Source organism: Capra hircus, chromosome 8, assembly GCF_001704415.2.
Source record: "Capra hircus breed San Clemente chromosome 8, ASM170441v1, whole genome shotgun sequence".
Classification (NCBI taxonomy): Eukaryota; Metazoa; Chordata; class Mammalia; order Artiodactyla; family Bovidae; genus Capra; species Capra hircus.
The window spans coordinates 63,712,925-63,728,059 of record NC_030815.1 but is presented as its reverse complement, the minus strand read 5'-3'; the positions used below and the strand labels follow the sequence as shown (position 1 = coordinate 63,728,059).

Genomic DNA, 15,135 nt, shown 5'->3' with positions numbered 1-15,135 from the left:
TGCCCATTTGACAAGTGAGGCAACTGAAGCTCAAATAGTGGAAGTGCCTTACCCAAGGTCCCATATAAAGTTACTAGACGTAGGTCTCCTAACTTCAAGGCCAGGCTCTCTCCAAGGCCTCTGGCTGCCTCACTGGGGTTTTATCCTGGCAACATCTCAGAGGAGTAGCTGATAAGGGCATCCCATTGTTAGACTGTTTCCTAAAGCTGTCTATCATATGATAAACTTCAAAGGCTTCAACCTCTACTTACCAGGAAGGATCTGTCATTACATCTCGGCCATCAAAGGAATATATTGGAACGTGTGTATTGAACTGACCTCCATGGCCAGAAAAAATTGAGTCCCAATTATTAAAAAGTACTTGGCCCTGTGGAGACAAATAATGCTGTATTAGAATCATTATACAAACAGCTTGCAAGTATTTATCCATTCTTCAAAGCTCAGAAGCCCCCAACTCTAATCCTATATCCTGGACAGAGTGAGAACTTGGGAAATACTTTGGTTTGATTTTATAATCTATCCTTGGAACCCTTTCAGCTTTATGATCTTATTTCTTGAGGTAATTTCTTTTACTATATGTGCATAATGTCTCTTCCCCATCAAAAGTGTGTTTTAGGTCTTTATTTTATTATTGTTATTTTAAACATTGTATAATTATATGAAAGTGACATATAACATATAATTATATGTTAGTCACTCAGTTGTGTCCGATTCTTTGCGACCCCACAGTCAGTTCATGGACTTCTCCAGGCAAGAATACTGAAGTGGGTCGCCATTCCCTTCTCCAGGGATCTTCCTGACTAGGGGATCAAACCCTAGGTCTCCTACATCACAGGAAGATACTTTACAATCTGAACTACCAAGGAAGCCTTTATAATTATATACTGAGCTTCAAATTTGTGCTAATATACAAATGGGTGAGGTTTCCTTGGTGTCTTAGATAGTAAAGAATCTGCCTGCAATGTGGGAGACCTGGGTTCAGTCTCTGGGTTGGGCATGGCAACCCACTCTAGTATTCTTGCTTACAGAATCCCCATGGACAGAGAAGCCTGCCAGGCTACGGTCCATGGGGTCACAAAGAGTTGGACATGACTAAGCAACTAAGCACAGTACAAGTGGATGATGTGGAGATGAATCTCTTACTCCTTTTCTTTTAGTTATTCATATTCTAAGAATACAAACAATCTGAGTGGGTGAAATGGTAGAACAGACCCTTGGAAGAGGGGATAGGAAGTGCTGTGTGTGGGGTCAAGATGAACTTGCCAGGCTCAAGCCTCCAGGTTGGAGTACAGGGATCACAGGGACCAAAGGGTCTCAAAGAACCTTTAAGATCTGGTTAGGAATCAGGACCCAGGATATGTGTGAGCAGCAATGAGCTGCTCTTCTGTAGCCTTAAAGGAGTAGGCTATTTCCAATGTGTAATTGAAGGATGCAGTGAGGCCCTGCCTTGCCAGTGAACAAGGGCACAGAAATACCTGAGGGTAGCAATCCAGGGTGCAGGACAGAGTGGTTCTGATGCCACTCAGGCAGTTCTCTACAGAAGGCACCCTTGGGTGGAAACAAGAGCCCTGGACATGGGGATCAAGGAAACCAATTCCAGTTTACAGTCACTTTGAGTGAACTGTTTCTTCTGTAAGCCTCGGTTTCCTAACAAACTGAGAAAAGAATAACTCCCATTTTTATTGGCAGTATCTATTAGAACAGATATGAAGTGCTTTATAAACAAACAGAAAAGCTATATGAATGGAAGAGGTTATTACTATCCCTCCTGTTTGCTCCAAGGATCACAAACCATCTAAGCAGGAAGGGCTATTGCAAATATAAGGGAACTGAGGCCCAGAGAGGGAAGGTAACCCACCCAAAATCACACAACTAACCAGGGCTTCGAAATAGCACACTTCTGAAGGTGTTAGGAGTGGCAACTGCCTTTAGTCCCTGTGGAGAACAGTACATCCAGGTGGTAACAGAAACCATATTTAGTTTTACCTTGAGGTTCACTATTGGAAGGCTATATCTCTCTGCTTTCTTTACAACTGTGGAGAGATCTTGCAAATGGGAGGATAAGAATGCTCGGTAGGTGGACAACAGTCCTGCAGCCCTGGCCTGCTGGAAGCACTGGAAATCAGCTCGAATGTCCCCAGAAAATGGCGTGTTCAGAGCAACCAAGTGTAGCTGCAAAAAGTGAGAGAAAAGACAGTGCAGTTGGAGAACTGATAGCAAACTCCAACTCCCATAACCATCACACGTTCCTAAGACCCCTGACTTGCTACATTGGAAGGCACGCCAGAGGTCACCTTATTCCACCTCTGTCTGACACTGGATTCCCAGCCCAGGTGTGACCATCTCCAGTGAAGGTGAGCCCAGGTCTCCCAAAGCAGTCTGGCTCAGTAATCCAAACTGCTCTAATTAGTAGACATTTCTTATGAAATGTACAAGAAAAACAAACTAAAGCACTTCAGAGATCTGAATTCAGCCTGCAGGCAGGCCATCTGTTGGAGACTTCTGGGTCTGCCCTTCATTGAGTTTCTAGGAGGTTTTTAAGCTGGCTTTGGTCCTAGATCTCAGAGGTGCATCAAACTATCTGCCTCCTGCCCTTTCTTCCACCTCCTGCGTAGGTCTGGGGGACCAGAGGAAAAAGGCCTTGGAAGGAGAAGGTCGTGACATTTATTATGAAGACTATTGGGATAGACTCTAAGAAACCAGGGATCATACAATAATTCTAGCCTCACATTCCAGACTCTTGGTCAGTAGCCCAAATAAAAGCCGTTCCATAATCTTCTTCCTCCACACTTTCTCTCCCCAAACCCAGCCTTCTTTCCCAGCCCTTTCTGCTGTAGCTTCTGAATTACATTTCATAATCAAGGAGCAGTCATCACCCTCCTCAACCGCATGTCCGAAGTAACTTTTATCTCATTAGCATAGAGCTGGGGAAGCGCAGAGCTGGTGCAGGATGTGGGCCCAAGTCTCCAGGAAAGAAAAATATCTTAAACCCATCTTCCTCTTCTTATATGTCTGAACACTGTGGCACATGAGGGAAAAGGCCGTACGGTCTCATCACCCTCCACCCACTGTGCCTCTGGGGACTACACCCAAGGGCAGTCATAAGAGGCCTTGATGGAAAGAGCTTTCTTAGGGGACACCTAGGAAAGGGGCAGTGGGGACAGGGGGCTTCCCTGCCACACCTCTGACCCCATCACGACCACTTCTTCTTCTTTAAGGAGATGCAGAAAAAGGTCTGGAACCATGGCTGCTTCTGAATGGTGGGATTGGGGGCTTTTGTGTTCTCATGTTGCTGTATCTTTAACTGCTGGAACATTTCTAGAATGAATAGCTATCATTTTTATGAAGACAATGACATTTCAACAATCAAATGCTAAAATAGTTATTTTGTGGATAGTTATAGTTTTGTAAAATTATAAGTGATTATTTTCTTCTCCATTCTATTTGTTCATTGTCTAGACTTTCTAAAATGGATATGTATTACTTCAGAATTTATAATACACTATTTCAAACCTTTTTGTAGCTACTGCCCTTTCTTCCCGCATAGCTAAGCTTTTTGAAGGTTTACCTATACTTGCTTCTCTGTTTCCTCACCCCCCACCTACTCTACCACCACCTAGAATCCTGTTGGCGTCCCTCCATGCTACGGAAATGCTTTTCCCTACTTTCTCAATTTGAACAACACCTTTTAGCTCTTTCCATGGGCCTCCTGGCAGCACCTGACACTGTTGGCTTCTACCTTGCTTGGCATTCTTTCCTCTCTGGCAATAGCTTCTCAGTTTCCTTCTCATACTTCTCCAGTCAGTGCATCTTATTTTTGCTCCTCACAATCCAGTCTCCCCTCACCGTATAGATTCTCTTTTAGGAATCCTTCCATCCCCAACACAACGGCCATGGCTTTACTGAAGACTCCCAAGTCTGCATTTCCAGACTAGACCCACTGCAGGGTTGCAGACTTTCTGATGCTGCTTCCTTCTGGGGGTCTCCACTCAGGTATCTTACGGGTACTGCAGACTCACCATGCCCCACAGGATCTCCTGCTGGGCAAAGGGCAGCACTACAGGAGATGTGTTCCCAGTGCCCGCCAAGTCCACACCTTGTGCTCTGAAGAGTGTCCCCACAACACTTGCTAAAGAGTCGCCGTAGGCCATTCAACTTCATTCTCTTGGCTGCTCTCGATTTGGCTGGGAGGGAGTCTGAGCCATGTGGACTGCCCCTCCCAAGACTCTGAATTGAGCCAGGTGGTACTGGGCTCTGCAGCTGTAAGATCACGTAGCGTTGGGGCCAGGATCAGTGCCATGGCAACCCTAAGCTGTGTGCAAGTTTTGCAGATGTAACTCAAGTCTGTGTCCTGGGGTGGGGTAGAGAGGAGGCGGGAGGAAAGACCTTTGCAGAGGCTGGTCTGTAGAGATGGTGGAGCAGACTCAACAGGGACAAGAGTCCACAGGCCTTGTTGTATTTCCTGCAATTATCTAAACAAACTGCATACCAAGCACGGGGCCTGGCACATGGTGGACACACTTTTGGCATTTGTAAACGCATGAATCGTACTTACTGCAGGTCTGTCGTAATTGACATTTGAAATAGATGTCAGCGAAAGTTGAGGCTGATGAGGCTGTACGGTAAAAAAAGAAAACAAACAGTCCTGAACATACATTCACTCTGCTCTTTTCTATATATTAAGGTACAAGTGCACTGTTTCTTAAAAACCTGTCTTAAACAGTTTGTCATGGTCTTTGGACCACACTTAACTGAAGAATTTCATGCATGAACGAAAAATGAGCCTCAGAAAGGGAGCAATATTCTCAAGGCTTTTAGAAAGAGCACTGAACCAAAAAGCAGAATTCCCATGTTTTATAAACAACTCATTCACTTCATAGAGCAAGGCACCCCTTCAGAGCCTCAGTTTCCTCACGTGCAAAGTGGGAATGATAGTACCTACCTGAAAGGGTAGCTGTAAGGTTAAAACAGTGGACAATGCAAGTTGTTAATGTTCTAATCAGGTAAGGAAGTCCCAGCATCAGATATTAAAGGGTTCTTCTAGATTGCTTATGCCAACCATGTTTTCACAGATCAGTAAACTGATGCCAAGAGAAGGGGAGTCCTTTGCCCAAGAGGACTCAGCTGTGACACAGGAATGGCAGGTCTCCAGCCTCTGGGTCCAGCTCCACCTACCATCCCTACCCGCCCCACCCCCCCGCCCACCCTGCCGTCCAGTGTGAGAACGTTCTTTTGGCACTTGGTAATTTCTGGGCTTCTGCCAGATAGTGAACCTGGCAGGGCTGGCTGTCTGGAGTCAGAGAGCTTGATACTGGATGCCAAGGGGATTCAGTCAGTGCTGATGAATGAAGGAGCTAGAGTAAGGCAGGGAGAGGACTCACATTGCTGGAAAGCGCAGGGGGAGGAGGGCTGTCATCCGGAATGGGAATCAGTTCTCCCAGCTTTAAGGAAAAGAGGATGTTGAAAATGAAACATCAACTGGAAACTGTTTGTGCATTTTCAAATCAGAAAATGGCATTTATAGGAGCAGACTATGATTTTTAGAGGGTACTTAGAGGCAGTCTGTTAAAAGGAGTTTAAGAATTACCTGTAATTTTTTCCAACCATCTCTGACCCGAATGAAAAACTCAGTGCTGTCCTTCAAGTAGATGAATGTCCCTTCTATGACCAAATGTGCTTTCTGTAACATGTCATCCATGTTGCTAAATGTTGTAACCTGTTAGGTAATTTTAAATACCAAACACCGCAGTTACCATTAGAGCGATGGCACGATTTGAAAGCCCAGCCTCTTTGTAAAGTCAAATATGAGCCATCCCCTCACAGTCAATGAAAAGGTTATTGTGCCACAGAGAGATATATAATTTCATCAATAACCAAAGGACTTGCCTTTTGATCAAACAAAAACATTCATTACCTTGAAAAGTAAATCTCATTTACAATAAAAAAATTAAACAAAGAAGATAATATCCTGTGAGTCTGAAGGCATTTGAAAACTGTCAGCGGAGCTGGCTCTGCTGGGCGTTGGTGTTGGGAAAATCACGGCTGGGTTTTGCCGCTTCCGTTCGCCTGAGTTGCTCCATGGCACAGACATTGTTACGTGTGTTCCGTTAGCTCACGCTGCTCCTTACAGGGTTTCAGAAGTGTTTTCATTTGGATTCAGAAATATAAACAAGACAGTGACTCTACCTAGGTCCTGAACCTTTTTTTCAGCCTGGCTGAGTAGTTCCAATAATAAATACATAGAAGAAAATAGGGGTCTATAATTTCTCTGTCTAGACAATTGCCAAAGGTTAGAAAATCATCTTGGCCTCTCTAGGCACAGACATAAAAGCAGGAAAAAATCTATCAAGAAGTATCAAGTCTCAGAGACGTATCAGACAAGGAAACTCCTATTTTTGTCTTCAACTGAGAAAGATTATAAAAACTTAATTTTTGCCTAGCTTTGAAGATAATGACTTTGTGCACTAAAATGACCCAGACATCCCTCAAAGGCACCAAATATCAAAATTTCATCAACTGTTGGACAGTTTTTCATCTGGCAGCCCAAATTTCCAGCTAAAATCTATCAAAGACCAATGTACATTGCTAGGACTCCTGACAGCCTAATGAGGCATTTGTTCCTCTTTCTGTGCATCACAATAGTCTCCGTGTGCCACACAGAGTAAGGCGATCCACAGGGTAATGAAGGTACAAGAGAGCTTCTTCGGTAAAATGGAGAATGCTGCATTACCCAGGGGAAACGTGACCAGCACAGGGTCGCCTATAATGTTGTTTACACTCTTGTGCTTGTGTTTTTTGATGTAATACACTTGGCTCTTGTGGAACCTAAATCATAAATGATTCTGTCATCTGTATCTTTTTACTAAGTCATCCAAAACGTATAATAAATATCCTGTTTGTGGAATTATACCAATTCTGTTGTCATGGAGGCCCAACTCCAACAGAGAAAGGTGTGCCAGCCCCAAAACACTGCAGCCACAGTTCTAAACAAACTCATCCAAAGCAGAAGGATGAAGACTCCCTGATGATAATACTGACCAGGTTCCTGGATCCGGGAAGCCCTGGTTGTCCTGGAGGGCCAGGTGGGCCTGGAAGGGCCACAGCTAAGATAAAACAGGAAAGAGAAGTTATAGAAAAGCACACTGTCTGCAAAATGCCTCTGATGTTAGCCGATTACTGAGAGAGTGTTCACCACCTTACTCACAATGTTTGCAACTGCAAACGTTGTACCTTGTAACCGAATCTTAGGAGCTCTGTGCCCAGCTTATAACTCAGCCACATTTGGCTGGCTTAGGGGAGAGCTGAGATTCTTAACTGTAGCCCTGAATGAAGTCATGCCTAAGACTTTCCAGATTTGTAAGTGAATACATTTCTTTTGTTTCTGCTGTTTGTATAAGTCAGTCTGAGTTGAGCTTTCTGTCACTTGCATCCCCAAATGCCCTGATTCATACAACTTACTTGTCCCAAGAAACAAACACGTAATTACTGAACAGAGGAAGAAGACTCAGAAAAAAGAAGAGGTGCCAAGCTACAGGAGGGCAGGGTAGGGCAGTGACAGGCCCTTGCCTTCCAGCCAGAAGACTGAAGACCGTGGTTTGTCGATTCTCAGCTGTGTGAGCTTGGGGAAGTAATAAGCTCTCTGAACCCCAGCTTCATCAGTAAAATATAAACAGATATTTCTTCTTCACTAGCCTATGTTGAGAACTGAGAAAAATACAAACTAGGAATGTGCTTTGCAAACTGTATAGTATCCAACCAGAGATTCTTAGCTTTTGAAAAGTCAAAGTGCCCTTAAAAATCAGGTCAAGGCCCTCTCCCCTAGGATAGAGATACACATACACACAGACACACACACACATACTTTTCTACTTAGAATGTTAGTGGGATGATAGCTCTCTGAGGCACATCCTTGAAATTCCTAGGAGTTTATGGTTCCCAAATGAATAGCCCTTACTTTAGGCAAACACAAATATCATCACAGCTATTTTGTTGTTCTCTTTCTATCTTTCTAACCTCCTGTCTCCCCTCAAAATCTGCAAAACTCTTGGCAGGGTTAAGGGTATTTGTACAAGTCCCAGTAAAACTTGGGGCTTCCCAGGTGGCGCTAGTGGTAAAGAACCCACTTGCCAATGCAGAAGTAAGAGATGCAGGTTCAGTTCATCCCTGGGTCGGGAAGATCCCTTGGAGGAGAGCATAGCAATCCACTCCAGTATTTGCCTGGAGAATCCCCATGGACAGGGAAGTCTGGCAGCTTACAGTCCATGGGGTTGCAAAGTCAGACACAACTGAAGCGACTTAATACAGCACAGTAAAACTACTGCATGAGATTTTTCAGGTTGTGCACATAAGCCTGCAGTTCTGACATAGGACCTGAACATTCACACACAGGTGGTGAATGTCTCTAGTGGAAAGAGGGTCTGAGGACTTGGGTTTGGACCCCAGCCATGCCTCTTCCTAGCATCTGTGACCTTGAGTTAGTCTCTTAACCTCTCTGAGCTTTGATGCCTTCATCCATAAAATGAGTTTTATAATATTATCCATTTCATCTTCCTCCTGGGGTTGCTGTGAAGATGAAATGGGATAATGGATATGGGAGTGCTTTGTAAACTGTGAACCATCATATATTGTGTGAAGGGTAGTTCTTCCCAATGGAGCAAGGAGTCCTGGGGCCCCCAGTTTAGGGCTACTGTGGACAACAGAGTCTCTGCATCCTGTACTCACCCTGCAATATCCCTCCACCTCTTGCAATTCCCTTCTATCTATCCCTCAAGGCTGTATGGGCACCTATGGGACCAGCATCCCTACCTGCTCCTGAGAGCTTCCCTTTCACCTCTATGGCCATTCAGGTCCAGAAGGAGCTGCCACGTTCTCATGTGGTCCCACCTCCTGGCCACAGGTGACTGGTCCAAGTTGGGCACCTGGCCCAGGACAGGTCAGTCAGAATCTGTCCCCAGAACATCCCTATGCCAAGGCTTTTCAAATGAAACCTGAGAAAGAAGGCCAAGATTTGCAGATGACAGTGGAAGCTGTAGGTTGTTGGTATTTCCCACCATGCAGAGGATGTGGTCTGTGGTGAAGAAGCATGAAGCTGCGCTCAGAGAGAAGCTTAGCTACAGACAGCAACAGACGGAGAATCCTCACAGGGACTGAATCCCTGGTTCTGGCTATATCTGAAGTCTCACTGTGTGCCAGCCCCTCCCACACACTGATTGTTCCCCTCCTTCACACGCAGTGAGCTTCCCTGCTACTTGAGCTAGCTTGAGTTCCATTTCTGTCACTTGCCCAAAGCCATTTCCTGCGTAAAGTCCTCCCAGACGCCCCAGACACTGTAGGTCTCTTCCCAGGTGTGCTTCTGCCACACCTGGCTCATGCCGACCCAAACAACAAAAAATGAGGTATTCATGCTATTACCGCCACTATGGAAAGAAAGTAGGCTTCAGAGTTACTCTGACCTGGGTCCTGATCTGGGTCCTAATCTGGTGCCATTTATTGGCTATGTGACCTTAGAAAGGTTCCTACACATCTCTGGGCCTCACTTTCCTTATCTATAAAATGGGGATGCTAATACTTTCCTTGAAAGACTTTGTAGGAATCCATAAAATAATGTAGGAGAGTGACTAGCAGATAGCCTGGCACTTGGTAAGTATTCAATAAATGGAGATTTTCTTCTATTTCACACATTTTTCATTTGAGGAAGTGAGGTACCAAGGGGTAAAAAAATTTTTTACATAGAGGATTAGAATCGATGCTGGTCCTCAAGTCCCTTAAGGCCCGGGCATTGACAAAGCAGCCAAGAAGTTCACATCCACACACGAAAAGATGTCCAACATTATCAGTCTTTAGGGGAATGCAAATCAAAACCATGATGAGACATTATTTCACCAGAATGAATGATGGCTAGAATAAAAAAGATATAATAATAACAAATGATGACAACAAGGAGAAATTGTAACCTTTGTACACTGCTAGTGGGAAAGCAAAATATAGTCACTTTTAAAAACAGTCTGGCAGTTCCTCCAAGGGTTAAATATAGAGTAATCACATACATTGGGGGTTCCCTAGTGGCTCAGATGGTAAAGCGTCTGCTCGCAATGCGGGAGACCCGGGTTCGATCCCTGAGTAGGGAAGATCCCCTGAAGAAGGAAATGGCAACCAACTCCAGTACTCTTGCCTAGAAAATCTCATAGATGGAGGAGCCTGGTGGGCTACAGTCCACGGGGTCGCAAAGAGTCGGACATGACTGAGCGACTTCACCTTCACCTTCCATCACATATATGACCCAGCAATTCTACTCCTAGGTATAAGCCCAAGAGAACTGAAGACATATGTTCACACAAAAACCTGTATATAAATGTTCACTGCAGCACTACACAAAATAGCCAAAAAAGTGGAAACAACTCAAATGTCCATGATCTGATGAATGAATAAACAAAATGATACATGGGACACTTGGGGGAACTCTGAAAACATTATGGTAAATGAAAGAAGCCGAAGGCCACACGCTGTGTGACTCCACTGACACGAAATATCTAGAACAGGCAAATGCATAGAGACAGAAAGTAGATCAGTGGTTTCCAAGACCAGGACAAGATCAAGGTTTGGAAAGAGGAGGGACTACTAGTTGGTACAGGATTTCTATCTGAGGTGATGAAAATGTCCTGGAGTTAGGGAGAGGCGAAGGCTGCACAACCTGTGAATATATTAAAAACAATTCAGTTGTCCACTTCAGTGAGTGAATTCTTTGGCATGCAAATGATATCTCAGTTTAAAACAAAAGAAAAGAACGAAGGCTCAGTCCAGCAAACAGCCTCTGTCAGACAGTGTGGCTCTGACATGCCACCCAGAAGTGGTGACTCACAGTACTGACCTGCTCCTAGGATAGCTGGAGGTCCTGGTGGTCCCGGGGGTCCTGGTGGCCCAGGGGAACCAGGTCTCCCAAAGCCAGGTGGCCCAGGCAGGCCAGGAGCACCTGGGGGTCCCTGGGGCCCGACAACGGCTTCCCCCTTCTGGCCCTGTCAGGTGCATGGTAACAGAAGAGAGAAAGCACTATTAGTCACTAGAAGTCTGGTTTTGTTGTCAGGACATTGGTAAGAAGTCAGCAAACTCCCACTATTGTTATCTTCGTCCTCAAGCCTGGGCACAAGCCAGGTGGTGGAAGACTTAAAGAGCGGCGGCCTAGTTGTTATGTTGAATGACAGGAGAGAAGCCCAGGAAGCCCTGGACTTACAAGGTCCACTGGAGGTCATCTAGTTCAGCCTTGGCATTTCACAGACGGAGAAACAGAGGCCCAGAGAAGGGTAGGGCTTGGCCAAGGTCTCAGGGCAAATTGGCAGCAGAGCTTGGAGGAGAATCCTGGCCTCCTGGCTTGCTTTGTCTTGCTCATGGCGAGTTCCAGGCCCCTGAGGGTCAATGATCTCGTCATAATCTCACTGGAGACATAAACTGAATTTCTTTCTTGTGACCTGGAGAAGCTTCTCATCCTAAGAAGACCAAGCTGACTTAGGGGCTCCTTGTTTGATGGAATTCCAGAAGAATCAAATAGCCACTCTAAAAATATCTTCCTCACCTTTGCTTCTGCCTCGATTATCTGATGTGTCTACCATTAACAACTCTTTGCATTGAGTGACTTTTCCACCACTGGTGTGAATAAGGCAATGCAGTCGGTGACACGGAAGCTACCTGCATGCACATGGCCTTGGCCAGCTCCCTCTCCTCCGTGGCCTCAGCCAGGCTCCCCACCAGTTAGCAAGTATCGGGGAGAGAGGCTGACACCCAAGGCCTGCCTCTAGCCTGTGACTGGCCCTTGCTTCCAGCTGCCTAGTCACACTGGGAGGCTTCCAGGAACTCCAGGATTCAGTGAGGAAAGGGACTTGGAGGGGTCACTACTCACCACCAGACCTGGGCTTCCCGGCAGGCCCGGCGGTCCTGACGCGGAGAAGCCGGAGAAGCCAGAGAAGCCACTGTTAGAGTCTCCTTTTTCTCCTTTGAGTCCCCTGTCTCCATTCTCCCCCTGGAAGATCATTCAGAGAACATTCAGGAAGAGTCAGATGAGCCAGTCTCTGACACAAGCCTGAGAACTTGGAAACACAGGCCACAAGTGCAGAAAAGCTCACCTTCAAGCTGTTCAGAAAGTGCCTCAGGTAAGCTGGATCCACAGGAGGGCCTGAAAAAGAAATACTTTCTAAAATTTGCAATCAGTCTCAGAAATTCAAACACCAAAGCATCTAAGAACATCCTGAGTGCCTAGCCGAAATGACCTCATACTGGTTTAGCTGGTAGAGGGGACACAGCTTGGATATGAGCCCTAGTCCAGGCTCTGTGACCCTGTGGGATCTTAGGCTCTTCCCTGGTCCTCTCTGGGGCTCATTCTGCATATGAAGCTGGAATGATGGGAACTTCTGGTTTCTCCTGACAATGTTCCATCTTGAACATGCATCACCCACGACTGGGTCTCTCTGGAATTTCATGGAGCTTGCAGGCAGGGTGGTAATGTAATTAGCCTCACTTACTGGCTCTGTTGGCTTTCTCGAGAACAAAAATAAAGGACAATAGCCAGAACAAGAGTGGGGATACCTGGTGGTCCCTGGGGCCCCTGGTCGCCTTTTTCTCCTTTTGAGCCGGGAAGGCCCCAGGATCCTTTTTCTCCTTTAACACCTGCCACCAAATACACACATATTAAAAAAAAAAGATAGTGGAAAAACACCTTCATTCTATATAAGACATTTTTGAGACAGGTTTTGAAATAGAGCCTCTTAAATCCAATCAACACACAAAAGCTTATTGAGGGTATAAAATCCTTTGCTGTAGGACGGAGGGGCAGAGGGAGACGCAGCAGACACAATTCCTGACCTTGGGAAGCTCTCAGGGAGACAGACACAGTCAGGGGAGCACTAGGCAGGATGGAATAAGAACCATCATCAAGGTGCCAGCAGTGCATCATGGGAGCACAGCAGAGGCTACAGTGAGCTCTCTTGGATGGCCTCATGCACATGGACTGAGACTCAACACCAAGTCAAGCACTCAGTCCCATATCACCTAAGCCTGGGCAACACAGCGGTGTAAGGGGAAGGGAGGAATGTCCCAGGAGTGCCGCAGAGGACAGTTAAGGGTGGTAAGTATTTCACTCACAGTTGGAAGAATGCCAACAGTGCCATATCCCACTTCTCAGAGGACTTATGAGAAGCACTGTTTCTGCAGAATCAGCCTTAGCACCTTCCCTTCTTCCCCAGCTCTTTATCTTGAAGACGGGCTCAGAGGGAGCCTCCTGGGAGTGCAGAGTTTGGAAATGGAGGCAGTGCCCTTTCCCAACCTGGATAAGCGGGTGGACACTAGAGCTTCGAACTCCTAGTTCCTGAGAGAGACTGACCAATGTGTACCCATACACAGGGGATCCGACAAAACAAATCCAGCTCTACCTGCTCCTCCCCAAGGTCAACTTGGCACCAGACAAAGTGAGAACCTTGAATTGGATCTGAACAAGAAGTCTGAGAACATCCTGGATTTTGTAACCAAATGTGACCAAAAACCCGTGACACTAGATACCATCAGGGAGATGGCCACCTGGCAGGCCAGGGGTGACAGAGCTGAGCCAGAGGTCAGTATCAGCGGAAAAAAATGGGCCTTTCCCTGTTTAAACTGCAAGTGTCCAGACTTCTCAATCAAAACAGGCACACATGGTGTGACAGTGTATGGGGACAGGACCAGAGTCACTGCTTGCCTGCAGCTCCTGTCTCCTGGCCTACTTCCTGTCTGATGACTGGTAGATAAGCTCCCACCAGCTGCAAACATGCTAAAGTTTAAGAATCGCTCAGAGCCAGTGTGTCTCACAACACACTGTGTGTGTATACACCTCAGAGGGAGCTTATGAAAATGCAGCTTCTGACCCAGCAGGTCTGTGATGAGGCCCAAGGGTCTACATTTCTAACAAGCTCCAGGAGTGCTGATGCTGCTGGTCCAGAAATGCTCTCATGCAAAGGCCTTCTGAGCTGCCAGGGCCTCCCTGCATTAGCTCTTGGTATACTGCACTGTAATGACTTTTTAAATGGTCTCACCCAGCAGAGTCTAAGGGCCTGGGTGGCAAGAAGAGCAAGGGATCCATCTGTTTCAGCCCAGTGAATGGGACAGCACCAGGCGAGGAGAAGCTATCAGTGGATGCATTATGAACAAACTAACACACGAATGGAAAACATGGAGTGCTGGCTACTAGCCAGGAGGCTCAGACAAGATGCATAAAATAGGCAGCTGGGTGACACAAGCAAACAGAGGTGCCCATGGTTCAACTACCACCCCTCCCACAGTGCAGTCAGACTTTTCAGAGCACCTAGTTTATGCCCAGAAATGGGCAAACAGAAACCACTTCTGCAGAGATAGGAGGGTCAGGAAACATTCCAGAGAAACAGGAGTGTGTACCATGAAAAGTGATGAGTTCTGAATTTCCAGAATATGTGGTACCAACCTAGAGAGAGAGAGAGAAAGCCAAGGTCATACACTGTAAACCCTGTTCTGGTTTTTGTATGCACAGGGAGCTAGTCCCTTGTCCCAGGGGCAAGGGCCAAGGTCATGGATTTAGGCCTGCCCTGGATATTGGAGCTCCCCAAAGCCCTGAGCTCCCCAGTGCCCCTCAATGCAAAGCATCTCAGGTCTTCAACTGACAGGTGTAGGGGTCGGGGGTGGTGCATCGTGTAGCTGAGCCAAGGTGAGATCTATGGGCTGAAAAACTCTGCAAAGGGAAAGATAAGTCATGGCAATGTTGGTCTGGCCAACCATGAGCATTCTTGGCCTCCTTTCTGATCAGTTAGGACTGACTCATATGAGAGGTTGAGCGATGGTAAGTGATATACTCAAGTCATGAACCTGGGCCAGCCGTTAGATTGCTAACATGTGTAATCAAAGATGAGCACCCAGAACAGGAGTTGATGGTGGTAATTAATAAAGAGCTGTTATCATTAGATTGGGGAACTCCTCGACTTCCCATTAAGTGCCAGGGAAGTCTGGAGTCCAAGCTGTTCAAGATAATATTCCTTCACAGTTCATCCCATTTCCTGCATTTCTTTCTTTTTCTTTAATAACAGAGCTATCTGCCACCTTCCTTTTATAAGCCCACCTCCAGCTTTTTCCCAGTTAATATGTGAATCA

The 15,135-nt window shown here is 46.1% G+C and overlaps 1 protein-coding gene across 4 annotated transcripts in view; it reads right to left on the bottom strand.

Annotated features, from left to right (window-relative positions):
- COL15A1 (collagen type XV alpha 1 chain) overlaps positions 1–15,135 on the bottom strand; it is a 102,240-nt gene that overhangs the window by 1,843 nt on the left and 85,262 nt on the right. For all 4 annotated transcript variants that reach the window (XM_018052229.1, XM_018052230.1, XM_018052231.1 and 1 more), the window contains exons 31-41: positions 14,410–14,455; positions 12,574–12,654; positions 12,114–12,163; positions 11,891–12,010; positions 10,868–11,012; positions 7,039–7,103; positions 5,588–5,716; positions 5,382–5,441; positions 4,556–4,615; positions 1,987–2,172; positions 252–367 (exon numbers count right to left, since the gene is read on the bottom strand). In XM_018052229.1, coding sequence (XP_017907718.1) covers positions 252–367; positions 1,987–2,172; positions 4,556–4,615; positions 5,382–5,441; positions 5,588–5,716; positions 7,039–7,103; positions 10,868–11,012; positions 11,891–12,010; positions 12,114–12,163; positions 12,574–12,654; positions 14,410–14,455 — 1,058 coding nt within the window. The remainder of the gene's footprint in view (positions 1–251; positions 368–1,986; positions 2,173–4,555; positions 4,616–5,381; positions 5,442–5,587; positions 5,717–7,038; positions 7,104–10,867; positions 11,013–11,890; positions 12,011–12,113; positions 12,164–12,573; positions 12,655–14,409; positions 14,456–15,135) is intronic.